The following is a 15861-nucleotide window of genomic DNA, read 5'->3' on the forward strand; positions in this document are numbered from 1 at the left end:
AGCAACGTGGCTGGCTCCACCACCATGTAGCACAAAGAAACAGAAACAACATGTACAAGACAGCCCAGGCAGGGCTTAAAGGTTCTCACAAAAATGTAGGATGTGAGTAGTTCATAGATAGCCCAGCTACAAATAGCTTCCCAAATTCCTTCACCTCCATCTTTAAATCGGGAATGCACCAACCAACTGGTATCACAAAACGCCCTAATGACATAGGGAAGGGGGAACAGGAGATTAATACTAACTACTGAGGTTAGTATTTCAAGGCTGAAAAGAACAAAACCATTCACCAAAGTTACTTCCTGGCATCAGTTTGAACTATGGGAAGGCATAGTTGTAGTGCAAAGGGGAAAAAAAACAAAATGAAAATAAACTGAACCCTTTAAATTATTTGGAAACTTCATACCAATCTCATTTTCATAGCTTTCTCCCACTAAAAATTTTACCCAGTATAAAGTAATAATACTACATAAGTAACTAAACCTTTCAGAAATAAACCCAAGATTCCGAATTGAGCCTTTTGTATAGGCTCTTTCTTTTCCACTTCCTTTCTCAGCTGCCTGCCTTCTAATAAGACAAACTCTTGGCAGGAACATAGAAGGTATCCAGACATTTGGATGAATTAGACAAGGAAAGTATAAATGAATAAACCCTGGCACTCAGAAATGAAGCAGTCTTTTAAAACCAAAGACCTAAAACAGAGGCTAAATAATATAATGCTTTCTGACAAAGAAATTTACTTTTTAAAAAATGAGATACACACAGTTCTCAAGGATCATTAAGGCAGTATTCTAAATTAGTGTCTTTCAGATCAAGCTGAGACAGTAATTTCTATACAATACCATTAGCCTACGCACGCCCCATACACAGTTCTTTAACAGATTTGTTTCATATTATAATCGATACATGTACAGTTACTTACTTGCTTCCTTCTGTAATGAGCAAACTGAGAAAGGCCTAGAACAGTTGCAAGAGCTCCTCCTCCAACAAGAATAGTCCCTTTCACTGCCTTTTGAAATGCCATTTCTTAGCCTACAGAGACAAAAAAAGAAACAAAAAAGTTATTTGGGATTTTTATCACATAATAATCCAATAACAAAAAGAGACTGCCTAGATTATGAAATTATGTTAAACTAGAAAAGAAAACACAAAATAAGGAATTTATTAACAAACCAATTTGTATACCACAATTCAAAAACAATACACAAAAAAACCTAGGAAACTGACTTTATAAACTGACCATCCAATAGGAATTAAAGAAAGAAAAATTCAGAGACAACTGAGGTTATTTACATAGTATAAAGTCAAGAGAGCTGTGAAAAGAAATGTGTACCTGACAAGACTGCATGCTGTACTTGCAAATTTGTTCAACCACTAATCCCCTCCACAAAAAGAACTGGTGGAAGTCTTCTGTCACTCAACAGGACAATGAAACACATGCTTGCTTTGGGTTCTTTGGCAAGTGTTGATTCCACTCTGGTACAACTCCCTTCCTGAGTTTTCCCCTTCCGAATAAAGCTCTCACTAAAACCAAAAGCCAACACATTTACATTTCTATCCCTGGAAGAGTCTACACTTTACAGATAAAAAGTAAAAGAAAACCATGACATGATCCTTCTACGAAATGACAGAGATAACACTGCTATAATTCCTTTCATTAAGGGAACTTAAAAAAAAAAAAAAAGGTCTCTTCTAGCCAGAGTTGCATGGCACCAAAATTTCAAGGGGAAACCCTCCAGATCAAGCACTCCTTCATGCTCACTGTATATTTCTAAATGAAGTCTTGTACTGTGTTAGCTCTTGACTTTCTTTCTTCTCATTTGTTAAAAAAAAAAAATTCCACTATTGGATTGATGGAATTTCTTAATTTTTTTTTTTGAGGACTTAAATAGTCTAACTTTTTCAGAAGCCAAAAAAATAAAATAAAATAAATAAAAAATAAAAATTCCAGCGAAAAACATCTTACTCCCTTTTATTCTGCTAAACAAACAAAAAAAAAAAACAAAAAAACGACAACACTGTGTGATCACCTAAAAACAATTCTAACTTAGAGTTGATATTAAGCAATTTGACCTGCCTAAGTCTTTCACTTACAAAAGCAGCTGGCACACCCACGTGTTACAGGGAAGCCACTACCCTACTTTCCTGAATGGGTGGAGTTCTGACCTGTCTGGACAACATACCTTATGCTTTACAGATATCTCACAACTCAAATTATTTAATATGAAGTCAATTTTAACCTAGGATAGTAAAAAACATATAGTATCTCAACGTAAATTATGATACAGTTAAAATGTTTGAGTTCAGGGACTTCCCTGGTTGCACAGTGGTTAAGAATCTGCCTGCCAATGCAAGGGACACGGGTTCGATCCCTGGTCTGGGAAGATCCTACATGCCGCGGAGCAACTCAGCCCGTGCGCCACAACTACTGAGCCTGAGCTCTAGAGCCCGCGAGCCACAACTACTGAGCCCACGTGCCGCAACTACTGAAGCCCGGGCACCTAGAGCCTGTGCTTTGCAACAAAGGAAGCCACCACAGTGGGAAGCCTGCGCACCGCAACAAAAAGTAGCCCCCACTCGCCATAACTAGAGGAAGCCCACGTGCAGCAATGCAGACCCAACATAGCCAAAAATAAATAAATAAATAAATAAATAAATAAATAAATTTATATATTAAAAAAAAAAGTTTGAGTTCATGTTGACTGAATAGAATCTATTAGCATAACTATCCTAAATCAAAGAATTTCAAGTGCAGTTGGTAACTATGACTCTACAGAAAATCCATTTTGGAATACTATAAATTATATACTAAAATAAAAGCTGGCATTTCTTAAAATTTTATTTTTCTTCTGATCTCATTCTTTTCTGACAAACTCCTAAATTCTAAGACTCATCTTTATTTTTAAGATTCTCACCAGAAAAATATTTCACATGCGTACGTTCTTTACTGCTAGAGGTCTCTTCTTTTCCATCCCTTCTCTGCATCAACCATCCCCTCTCTCCCAAGTTATGCAAAAGAGTTGGTGTATGTTGGCTGGGGCTTCCATTCATCATTCCGTCAACCCTAAGAAAAACCTAACGTCCACGATTGTTCTGATGGTGAAAACCGCAATTTAGCCAACTTGGAAGGCACCCCTTTGTCATAGCTCAGCATCACCATTCCTAGTACTGCTATAAATGTTCATACGGGTGCCTATCACACAACAGAAACCCTAGCAGCCCGGAGATAGCATGCTATCCCCTGGCTAACTGGGCTTCCCTGACAATTAGAGACAGAGAATAGAGACCTAGTTCTATTTACCTAAACAATGCCTGTGCCCACCCCGTATAGATAGCAGCCTGGCAGTCCCTTGGATGTGAGTTTTGTAGGTGGTTGACTTTAGCTCAGTATCATTGCTTCTGTCTTGTTGATAATGTCATTGATGACCTCACAAAGGACACCACACATCAATATAGCTAACTGAGGGATGTTATACAACACAGTCATAAAGTGTCTCAGCAGAGGTGTTCATTCAGCCAGTTAAGTTTGGAGCTAGTTTTTCCAATTGTGTAGTTCCCTACATTCCCTGCTCACCTTATTATATTGCCTCAATTTGATTTTCCTGGGACCAAAACTTGCTAAGGAGGATATCTTCATGGATTTTCTCAATGAGCCACAAATACTATGGAAGAACTGCATTGACATATTATTTTGCAGAGTTATTGATAATATTGGCTATAATAAAGTTTCTTTTTTCAGTATGTTCATAAAATAACCTATGCTTAAATATTATTATTTCTATTGTGATCAAATTTATCCACACGATAACCTAGCTGGTTGTAACGAATAAATCACTCTTACAAAAGCACATAATCAGTCGACTTCACCTGACTCTCCCAAGATGATGATGATAATGATTATCATCATCATCATCATTAATGTTATAATGACAATAGTTGCCATTTACTGAGTTATTTGCTACGTAAAGGGTACCATGCTTTTAATTCTTTACATATATCAGCTCATATCACCCTCACAACATCCTAATTTCATAAAAGAGGCACTTGCAGTTCAAAGAGAGTAGGGGATTTGTCCTAGGTCATTTCCTAGTAAGTGACAAAGCCACAGCTTAGTCTTTGCTCTTAATCACTAGGTGGTTCTGCCCTGCCTTTGCTCTGAAAAACCAACCTCTCCCCAAGAGCCACACCATATTTTGCTATTACTCCCAAAAGAAAACCCTATTCACAAGCAGTCACCCAAAGTGTACAGTCCCTCGGCATTAGGTTTCTCTAAGGCAATGAGGAAGACTCTGACAAAATATCTGCTAGTAACCTTCTGCCAGATAATGTAAAAACTTTGTTTTAATGTTGACAGAAAGAAATGTAAAACCAGATTAACGTTAAACTATGTGCTGTGAACTACTTATACCCACTTACATTCCATTATAAGGAAAAAAGTTTTCACAATGATGACAAAGAGGAAAAGATTGCTTCCTTCTACATAAAAGCTGCAACCAGGAAGTTAGCAAAGACTGGGAATAAAAATGTCAATAAATCTTTACCTTTTGCAACTAAAAGTATGAGAAAGTCAGAGGTAGAAGAGAAAACCAGAGGTAGAAAAGAAAACCGGAGGTAGAAAAATCACCTAAAATTAAAATTAGCTTAGTTATCATAGCCTGATGTCTATGTTAAATAGCCTGTGAATAAATCATATATACATTGACTCAGGACTGGCTCCTGCATTTGCACAGACCAATGCCAGCCCTCTAATTCTTGCAAGGAGAACACAAGGCAACTAAACAAAACCCTAAACAAAGTTAGTCAACTAAATACATCTGTGAGTTTATCAACTGCTCTCAAGGGGTTTACAATCAATTTGGAGGATTAAATATCAAAGTCTGTCTTATAACTGTCGTATAACTAGTTGTGCTACACTGAATGTTATTAATACTCTGATAGACAGAAGACCCTGAATAGCCAAAGCAATCTTGAGAAAGAAGAACAAAGCTGGAGGCATCTCAATTCCTGACTTCAAACTATATTACAAAGAAATCATAATTAAAACAATATGATACTGCCATAAACACAGATACATAGATAAATAGAACAGAATAGAGAGCCCAGAAATAAACCCATGCTTACATGGTCAATTAATTTTCAACAAAGGAGACAAAAATATACACTGGAAAAATGACAGTCTCTTCAATAAATGGTGATGAGAAAACTGGACCAGCCACATGCAAAAGAATGAACTTAGACCACTTTCTTACACCATACAAAAAAATCAACTTAAAATGGATTAAAGACTTAAATGTTAAGACCTGAAACCATAAAACTCCTAGAATAAAGCATAGAGGGTAAGCTCCTTAACATTGGTCTTGGCGATGATTTTTTTTAAATTTGATACTAAAAGCAAAGACAACAAAAGCAAAAAAAAAAAAAAAAACAAAATGAGTGGGACTACATCAAACTAAAAAGCTTCTGTACAGCAAAGAAAACCATTAACAAAATGAAAAGGCAATCTAATGTATGGAATAAAATATTTGCAAATCATATATTTAATAAAGGGTTAATATCCAAAGTATATAAAGAACTGATACAACTCAATAGCAAAAAAAAAAAATTCAATTTAAAAACAGGCAGAATGACTAAGTAGACATTTTTCCAAAGAAGACGTACAAATAGCCAATAGGTACATGAAAAGGTGCTCAACATCAATAATCATCAGGGAAATGCACATCAAAATCATAATGAGATACCACCTCATACACACACACACACAAAATGAGGTAAGTGTTGGCAAGGATATAGAGAAAAGGGAAGCCTTTTGCACTGTTGATGGGGATGTAATTAATGTAGCCACTATGTGAAAACAGTATGGAGGTTCCTCAAAAAATTAAAAATAGAACCACCATATCATCCAGCAATTCCACTTCTGGGTGTATATACAAAAGAAACAAGATCACTATCTCAAGGAACTATCTGTACCCCCATGTTCATTCCAGCATTATGTGTAATAGCCAAGACATGGAAATAATCTAGAGTGTCCATCAATGGATGAATGGATAAAGAAAATGTGATACACACACACACACACACACACACACACACCACACACAAACACATACACACACACAGAGGAATATTATTCAACCATGAAAAAAGAAGGAAACCCTGCTATTTGCAATAATATGAATGAAACTTGAGGGCATTATGCTAAGTGAAATAAGACACACAGGGAAAGACAAATACAGTATGATCTTACATGTAGAATCTAAAAAACCCCAACTCACAGAAACAGAGAAGAAATTGGTGGTTGCCAGAGACAGGGGGTGGGAGGTGAGAGAAATGGGTGAAGGTGGTCAGAATGTACAAACTTTCAGTTATAAGATAAATAAGTTCTGGGGATGTAATGTACAGCATAGTGACTAGTGAACAATACTGAATTGCATATTTGAAAGTTGCTAAGAGAAGAAATCTTCAAAGTGCTCATCACAAGGAAAAGAAATTGTAACTATGTGAGGTGATGGATGTTAACTAAACTTCCTATGATAATCATTTCATTTTATATGTATATGTATATATATATATGATCATTATGTTTTATGTCTTAAACTAATACAATGTTATGTGTCAATTTTATCTCAATAAACCTGGAAGAAAAAAAAATTTTAATTACAGTCAAAAGAAAGGAATAGCTCAAAGTGGAGACAGGGAATCATGGTAAAGCACTATCTGATACCATTTTCATCAACCAGAAGATATAGCGCAGAATAAAACTAAGATGCTATTTCTCCTTTGTTCTATTCTAACTCAAGCACTGAGTTATCATGCCCTTAAAGAAAGAAAGGAATCACTAAATGGATAGTGATTATACTTCACCTGAATTTCTGTGACTTGGGTTCCCTCAAAATGAGTGGAAGGGCTGGAAGGGTTTATAAATAAAGCAGGCTGTTAAATTACATTATTTCCTAAACCATGTCAATATCAAATTGAAAAAAAAAAAAAATCAGTGACTATCCAGTCAAGATGGCACAGTGAATTTATGCTTCAGCTCATCCTGTATGCTCTAAACGCACGGTAATGACAAACAAAATAGAAAAAAGAGAAAAAAAACATACACACAAACATATATACACATACATACTCTGATAGAAAAGAAAGCAAGGTACTATATCATTGCAGTGAAAAGAGATTAATTCTCACTAAAAGAATTAAAGAAGGTTTCAGAAGACAGGATACTTGAAAAGCCTCTTGAAGAAAAAAGGATTTGGAGGGGAGTGAGTACAGGCAGGTCTGGATTGAGAAAGATTTGGAGGAGAAAGAGGAACATCATGGTAATGTTCAGGAGGCACGCAAGTTGTTATCTGGTTTGGCTGGAGATGATGTTCATTTGAAAATGAGGTTTAAAACGAAGTCCAGGGCAAGAGATAAGAACATTCTGTACATGTGAAATAAGATATTTTTCTATGATATTCTGTTGGCCATGAGAGCTGAGATTGCAGATGAAGGAAGCAAGCTGCTTCATCTCAGGACTTATGAAGAATGTTCAAGTAGATTTTGGTGTTGAAGCTTATGATGAAGACTGAGGGACCAACTGGAAGGCAATGAAATAGTCCCCACATGAGAAGACGAAAGCCTGGTTTAGGACAACACTGAAAAGTACTAATGCAGACATTGATGCTTTGCAGGAATCTCTAACGACAGCACTCAATTAGAGACCATTACAGAGTCTGACAAGTGATTACAGAAGGCAACAGGAAGAGATTGAAGGTCATAAGGGGCTTTAGCCTGGGTAACTGGGGATTTGCCCCAACATCACAACATTAAGAATCAGAAAGAGAAGCAAGTTTAAGGGAGAAGAGGAGTTCATTTGGAAGCAAAAATATTTAAGATCTTGACAGAACACCTACAGAGAGAAAACAGCAAACATATAGATAGGAGGGTCTTAAACTCACAAGAGTCATCATAGCTAAAGCTATGGTGTGAGGAATTTTCTGCATAAAACTGACAGCTATACCTGTTCACAATAAAATGTACTTATTGCCAGCAAAACAAAAACTGGACTTGCCACTTCTCAAAGTTTGCTGACCCATACTTCTAGCTAACCCTGCAACTTATCTGGTTCCACAGGATTCTTGGCTGTCCTTTTAGGACTCTCATTATAGATAGAGTGACTTCGACAATGAAGACAACCGCTCAGACCCTATCTTAAGTAGTTCCTGAGCGCTCACCACTTCTGCCTTCCTCCTGCTCATTGGTAAGGCTACTCTAACAGCTAAATCATGCATTTAGATGACTTAACCACACACTTGAGAATTAAAAACCAGAAATAACCACCCACTGGAAACAGCTGGGGTTCCCCTTGGCAACTACTCACAAGCAAATTTATTCCAGAACAAAAGCACACTTCCTGGCCCCAGAATTCTCAAAATAGAGTCCTCTAACTCCTCTCCCTGTCTTGCAGTCCTAGCTTCTCTCTTAAGTCAGCATAAATAAAAATCTACCCAAATAGATTTATCCCTCCTCTGTGGAAGGATCCCTTCACTTCTACAAAAACCCCCCTATCCTCCGATCTCTTGCATAGAAACAGCTATTTCCATTTTAACCTCCATGCTCTCCATTAATTGAAGAAAAATTGAGACTTCTCAGGGTTTTGAGTCTTATGCCAGCACAGATGCAAACATATTTCTTTCCATCCCTCACAAGAATTATCAGTGTGGGTGCTGGGGAGGGAGGAGGAGAGCTCAAAGATCATTTTCAGAAGAGTCATTTCAACCACAAGCCTTGTCCCTGGAACGTGTGTTCTCTAGCAAGATATAAAGGCATTCCATGCCCCTCTCTGATCACCTACACTGAGAACCCAAGATGAACAAGGCATTGAAAACATAAAATAAAACTCCCAGAATGTAACGTAGATGTAGCATGTGTTACTTCACTCAGCCCTTTACCTAAGCAGATGCAGGTCCAAAGGCAGGAAGACACTCCTTACACTTCACTTGTGCAGCTACCCTCCTCGTGGCTGTGCGTGGAAAGCCTCCCCCTCATCTATTTTGAGTCATGACACTCCGCCAAACCCACCGATGGCACAAGTCAGAGCGCTAGGCCTCAAGATCCACCTGCACACAAATTCAGTGACTTAAGGGAGAAAGTTGCATGAATCTTACTAAATAAGGGTGCAGGGCCTCATCAGAGGAAGTCTTACCCAGAAAGTCATGGAACTTGACAGCAAGTTCACAGCAAAATGGAAGAACAGGGAGTGAACGCGAAAGCACCTTCCCACCCGAGTAGTCTTAACTGTAAAAGTCAAGGTTTGGGGGGTGCTTTGAACTAGGCATGTTTCAACAAAGCAAACTCTTTATTCTTCCAATTGATGTGATAGCAAATGTTATGCATACTTTCCTATAAGAAAGAACATCACAGTTTAGGCACACCAAGCCTAAGCCTGATAAAGCGCTTACACAAACAAGTACCGATCAAAGCACACCATGTACTACTGCCTCTTTCCCCAAGGTTGACTTTATAGAGGGGAGAATGATTAGCGCTCTGCCTACAAACACATCCTCCCCAGCCAAGCAGAGAGGAACTTCTGCACACATACATCTTACCCAGCAGCATGTGATCCCTACAGAAACACACAGTGAGCCCTCAAGCATGCTTTTTGAAAGCTGTCAGACATAAATGAACAAAACAGTCAACATCAGAGGCCCATCAGCCTGTTCTCTGCAAACAGAGAGGAGCCCTAGTCCATAAACTGAAATTGAATCATTCTTTTTTCAGTTGCTTTAAACATTTTTGAAAAGGATTTAGGCCAAGTCCCGATAGAAAATGGACCTAAGGGTTATCCACAAAAGATTATCCCAATGGAAATAAGTGAATGTATCAAATCCTGAAAAAACAGGAGACACTTAAAAGTGTCTTCACCTTCCCTAGGCCTTCCTCTATTGTGTGCATATATATATATATATATACACACATACATACATACATATATATTTTTTTCCCTAAACCACAAACACCATAATAACAATGATAACAATTTACAGCCTACAGTTGTAAAAAATACATACACTGAACAGGATACCAAAGGACAAACAAAAAGATTTTTCTGAAATCATTGAGAAAAGCATTCTCCTGAAAAACAAGATAAATGAAAGAACCATGTAAAAGTCAGCACAAAACTTATAAATGTAATGAGTCCTCAGACTCTGGTCGTCCAAAATTTTGGCCTGTGGCTGATGAGGAAGCTCAGGCAACGTCATCACACGTGGCTGGCACAGCATCCAAACCCTAGCTTGGTCCCTGTCTTTCACACCCTATCCAAAAGCCAGACTGCTTTAGGGAAGGGCAGGTTCCATTTCCAACCAATTTCCCCAGGAAATCCCTTGCCAGAAGGGCCCAACCCAAAAGATGGAAAAAAAAATCTCAATGACTGGAGAATATTTTAAGAAAGACAAAAGAGAAACAGAATCGGGAACAGAAAATGAAAGAAGACAAACACTCTATTTGTATTGGTCCACATAGCTTCAAGCCAGAAGGTACTTTGGAAATGATTCCTACTACTCACTCGGGGGCACCTTTAGGTTAATTATATCATTTTAGAACAAACACAACACACAGCTACAGATGACTGAGAGAGAGGTTAGCCCAGGACCATCCCTCAGGCTCAAAGGACAGCATGCGCTTGGAAGCTTGACAGAAGGAGTTGACACAGAAAAGGGCTGCGCTCGTTTCAGAGGTTCAAATCAGACTTTAAGAAATGTAAGCAAAAGGCACCCCCCCCCCAAAAAAGAGGAGGAAATAAAGTCAACCATTTAAAATGAGCCAGTTAGAAGCCTCTATCTGTTTATAAAAATTCAACTCAAACATTATCACATGAATTCTTTTGGTGTAATTTTTGGTTTTTTTAATTTAATATGCAATGCCACAACCAATTAAAGCATTTACTTCACAAAGTCCTCTAAAATGAAAACATATCAAAAGGGAAGAAGGCCTCAGAGGAACAAGAGGATACACGCTCACATTCTAACGGTCATTTATTATGTAAGACTCAATTTTAAAAAAATAAATAGGGTTGCCAAGGCAACTTCCATATTATGTATTTATGTTTTCTGCCATTTCTAAAATGCAGACCAATACTATAAAGTCACAGATTTGACCCTTTTCTCTTATTTTCATAAGGTTCACTCTAGAATTACAAGAAATCAATGAAGCCCATCTCAGCTAACAATAGATTTATATTCATTAAATGCAAATGATCATAGTTTAATTCATAATGGAATGATTTCCACTGTATTTGCTCTCCATAGAATTGCTATTAAAAATCATGAAGAACTATAATTAGTTCATGCAGGTGAACTTGTTTTCCATTTTAAAATCATTTTAAAACTGAAATTAATATATATTCTCTATCATCTTAGATATGTTAATGGGTTTTTGTTTAAAGTTGTAAAATCCTATCAGTGATTTTCCATAAAAATATATGTCTGCCTTCTTTGTTTACCATATATGTAATTTAAGGTAATCCTGAGATGCATAAAATAAAATGCCCCTTATAAGAGAAATTCTGGAGCATTCCTTCCCCAAAATGCCCACCCCTTATAAAGAAACAAGTCAGGTTAAGGAACTGAGTGGATAGCATGCCAACTATGAAATAATAAACTTGCATCTATGTATCAACTAATAAGAAATGCCTCACTTAAAAAGAATATAGCAGACAATGAAAAAAGCTTTAATTCTGTCTTGAAGAAGAAATGTTACCAGTGAATCACACACAAAAATAATTCTTCAGGCAAACAGACCACACTAGTCCTGCGATTTTTTTTTTTTTTTTTTTTTTTTTTTTTTTGGCTGCGTTGGGTCTTCTTTGCTTTCTCTAGTTGCGGCGAGCGGAGGCCACTCTTCGTTGTGGTGTGCGGGCTTCTCTTGTTGCACAGCACGGGCTCTAGGCACGCGGGCTTCAGTAGTTGTAGCACACAAGCTCCGTAGTTGTGGCTCGCGGGCTCTATAGCGCAGGCTCAGTAGTTGTGGCGCACGGGTTTAGTTGCTCCGCAGCATGTGAGATCTTCCGGGACCAGGGATTGAACCCGTGTCGCCCTCATTGGCAGGCGGATTCTTAACCACTGCGCCACCAGGGAAGTCCCAGTCCTGGGACTCTTGCAATCTTTCTGCCCCTTTACTAACCCTATTGTTGGGTTAGGAAAATGGTTCACATTCTTCTAGCAGCATAAATCCCCTTTTTTTAGATTTTACATTCTGTTATAGAGTCTACTTCGGTAATTAAGACAAGAGAAAACCCTTTACTTTGTTATAGAATAAACTGCAAATCAAATAACAGAGCTCAAAATATCTGCCTTTACACTAAAATATATCAAGCCTCTCCTCCGGATTTATTATAAACATAACAAACCCTTATAAAGTAATAACAATCATGGCTGTTGACTACACACCCTAAAATGTTTCATAAGAAAACATCTACTTCATTATATAAAAAGGGTTTAGGTGCTATAAAATAGTGCGCAGGCACTGTGAATCAAATGAAAAGGTTTTTAACACGTATAGATGATAATGAACTTTAGTCAAAAGAAATATACCCTAAGAAAATTTCAATTAATTTAGCATGTTCAGAAAAGGAAGTGCTTAAGATAATTAAGCTTCTATTTGCCTGGATCTTAATCAGAGATCTGTTTTGTTGTTATCCAATATCATATATTTTTAAGAAATATGTCATTAAGAACTAGGAAAAACTATCTACTAAATATAGGGATTTTTTTAAGGCTCAAAAAAATCTTAAAGAGACTTAAGATCATTATTCCAAAATCTCTTTTTTTTGAATAGCACAGATGTAGAAGGTTTGAGAATCTGCCTTAGAATGTTATGAGCACAAACAAAACTTTGAAAAACTGGCTTTTTTTTTTTACTTCAAAATGCTGATACCAATTGAGTTAACTCAGCTTTATTCATTATTTTTATCACCAAATACAAGGAAAATGTACCAATTCTTTCAAAAGTTCCAGTAGCAACTGCGTTATGTATGTCATTAAAAATGCATTCTAGGAAATACTTGTTGAAGATAGTTTGTGAGATCCTGGGTTCATAAAAAACTATGATATAATTTTTATGATAATTAGTTATAGCACAATAATTTCAGTTAATTTAATTTACTTACATTGTAAATTTAAAAGTTCTAAATTTAATTACAGCTCTATTAATGCATAAGACATCGTTGGGAGTTATAACAGAGACCAAAAAGTATATGGGGTGGCGAGACCATTTATTCCGCTTCCTTGAGCTGGAGAAGATCCCCAGGAAATAAAGCTAACCACTTTTTACATCCTGTAACCACTTTTCCCCTATAGCCTGCTGAAATTTGCATTTAAAATTCACTCCCCTACATATCTAATAATCCATTGCATGTATAAATCTAACTATCAACAAAGGGTCAAATTACACACAAAAAGCATAGATGCAAAGAAAACCTAAGATGTACTACATCAAAATAATCATATTTGATATTATTTAGCTTAGTGATGACACTCCCTAAAAATGTCTCACCCTTAAGGAAGCAAGAATCAGACAACAGGAGAGAGAGACTGCAGTCATTCATATTTCTAACAGAAATTTCTTTCAGAAGTATGGAATACATATCATACAACAGTTTGTAAATGCTCCATCCCCTGGCCCCTCAGAAAGGAGAAGAAAAGATAGTAGGTCTTCACCTATGCAAAAGTAACAAACAAAGCTGTATTTCCATCTCAGTCATCTTGGCTAAAACAGTCTTGGTCATAAGATCTTATTCTCCCCACTTGAATGAGGCATCCTCTCCAAGCCTCTCCTTTTTAGATTTTTCTTCTCTTCTTGAAAAGGACGGGCACACACCCCAAGTGGAAAGCTTTCAAGTACTAGACTATAAACAAGTCTAGGCACTGTGCATGAGATACTGTGTACCAACATTACACAGCTAATACCCTAGCATCTGACAGTCTAAAATTGAAATAGCATGCACAGGAGAAGATCAACGGTTCTACTCAATATTCTTGCTAAAACTGCCACCCCCCCCAAAAAAAAGTACACACACACCAAAAACCTCTATATTCTTTTAATTCTTGAAATACCATATTAAAAAAGAAAATCACCAGTGGGTATTCTAGAAGGAGAGATTAAGGAGACTTGCCTTGTAATTCCATCTATACCACTAACTTGCTTTGTGATTTCAGGCAAATCATTTGAATTTGCTGATCTTCACTCCACCTATAAATGAAGCATCTTTGAAAATGTCCAGATCTATTTTAACTTTAAATTTGTATTATTTTATGGTTTTTCTTCATTCAATAGGTGCAGGGGGAAAAAAAAAAAAAAAACCTTCTGCACTAAACTTGGTACTACCTTAATATCCTATTTATTTAGCAATGTTGGATGATTAAGGCTTGCATTCATTCTTTCATTCAATAATTACTTACTAATCATTTAACATATGCCAGGCACTAAACATACAACTGAGAACAAACATAACAAAAATCCCTGCCTTCTAAGAGCTTACATTTGAATGGAGTTTATAGTTTTTTTTTAAAAAAAAAAAGTCTAAACTATTTTGAATTTAAATATTTCAAAAATACAAATCACACTTTGTCTTCTTAAAAATATTAACCAGGAATTCAATTATTGATGACTTGGAGCCATCCTTATATACATTAGACTATGCTGCTAGGGTAATGTCCTCAGGAACAGTTGAATACTGTTACCTCTTTACTCAGTGGCTCCAAACCACACTGCTCCCATTTGAATTCTTCCTGTATCTGCTTTATAAAGTTTTCCTGGTTCTTCAAACTATCGGGCTGATGGTAATTTTCCCTTTTGATCTTTGAGCTCTCCAGCTCACTTCTAACTTGTTGCCACTGTGGTCAGAAAAGTGAGAGCCAACTTAGCTAAAACTGTGTTTAAAATACAAATAAATAACTCTGAGCAAGGCAAAAGGAGCAACTCATTAGCATTCTAGCTTTTGGATTTTCAACATTCTGGCTCTGTTTATTCAAGGGCCTTTTTCCCCCTTCCTTCCTTTGCTCTAGGTCAGTGGATCTTACCAGATAATGTCTTACCAGAAGTTTATGGTACACAGCGTGGATGAAACAAACTACACAGGTCTCCGATGAAGATTAAGAATTTCAAGCCAGATACAAGCACATAGTCCAAGATAAGAAAAAGAAAATTCTTATTTCATTTCTGCCTCATCTGAACAAATTCACATTACATATATGAAAAAAAATATGGCAAAGCTGTATGCTTCTGCTCTAGAAACAACTAGAACCTTTTTTCTGTGCTCTCTTGGATTTAAGGAAAAGATTACAGATAAATGGGCCAAAAAAGAAGCTATCTGCCACTCTTAAAAAACTTCAAAATTCATTGTTGGAAACTGGTTTATGAAAAATGCACTTACCATCGGTGAGGGAGAGATTAAAATTGTACACTCTAAGAAAATAATGAAAGCAGCAGTTCAACAAAACTCAGGGAAGTATCACTGAAGGAACTACCCAACTAAGGAAGATGAAAAGAGGAGCATTCATTCCTACAGCATGGATTCAGCTCGGATTGACTGAATGTCTGCTATATCCTCAGCATTGTTCTAGGGGCTGGCAATTTCTCTGCTCTCATGGATTGGGGGAAACAAAAAATAAACCTATAAACAAATTTAAAAATTGAGTACTTTGAAACTGACAAGTGCTATGAAGAACATAATTAGGTTGGAGAGTGACTGGGGGTAGGAGGGACCTACTTTAGATAGAAAGTCCATGCAGGTTATTTGGCACAAACGTAATTGAGGAGGCAGAGCCAGCCACACAGGGATCTAAGAGAAGGGCCTTCTACACAGAGGGGACAGGCATACAA

The 15861-nt window shown here is 37.0% G+C and overlaps 1 protein-coding gene across 4 annotated transcripts in view; it reads right to left on the reverse strand.

Annotated features, from left to right (window-relative positions):
• The window catches only part of GPD2 (glycerol-3-phosphate dehydrogenase 2), a 200414-nt gene that overhangs the window by 95801 nt on the left and 88752 nt on the right, over positions 1–15861 (reverse strand). For all 4 annotated transcript variants that reach the window (XM_068545088.1, XM_068545089.1, XM_068545090.1 and 1 more), the window contains one exon: positions 923–1032. In XM_068545088.1, coding sequence (XP_068401189.1) covers positions 923–1024 — 102 coding nt within the window. In that variant the 5' untranslated portion in view covers positions 1025–1032. The remainder of the gene's footprint in view (positions 1–922; positions 1033–15861) is intronic.

This window comes from Eschrichtius robustus, chromosome 5, assembly GCF_028021215.1.
Source record: "Eschrichtius robustus isolate mEscRob2 chromosome 5, mEscRob2.pri, whole genome shotgun sequence".
Taxonomy (NCBI): Eukaryota; Metazoa; Chordata; class Mammalia; order Artiodactyla; family Eschrichtiidae; genus Eschrichtius; species Eschrichtius robustus.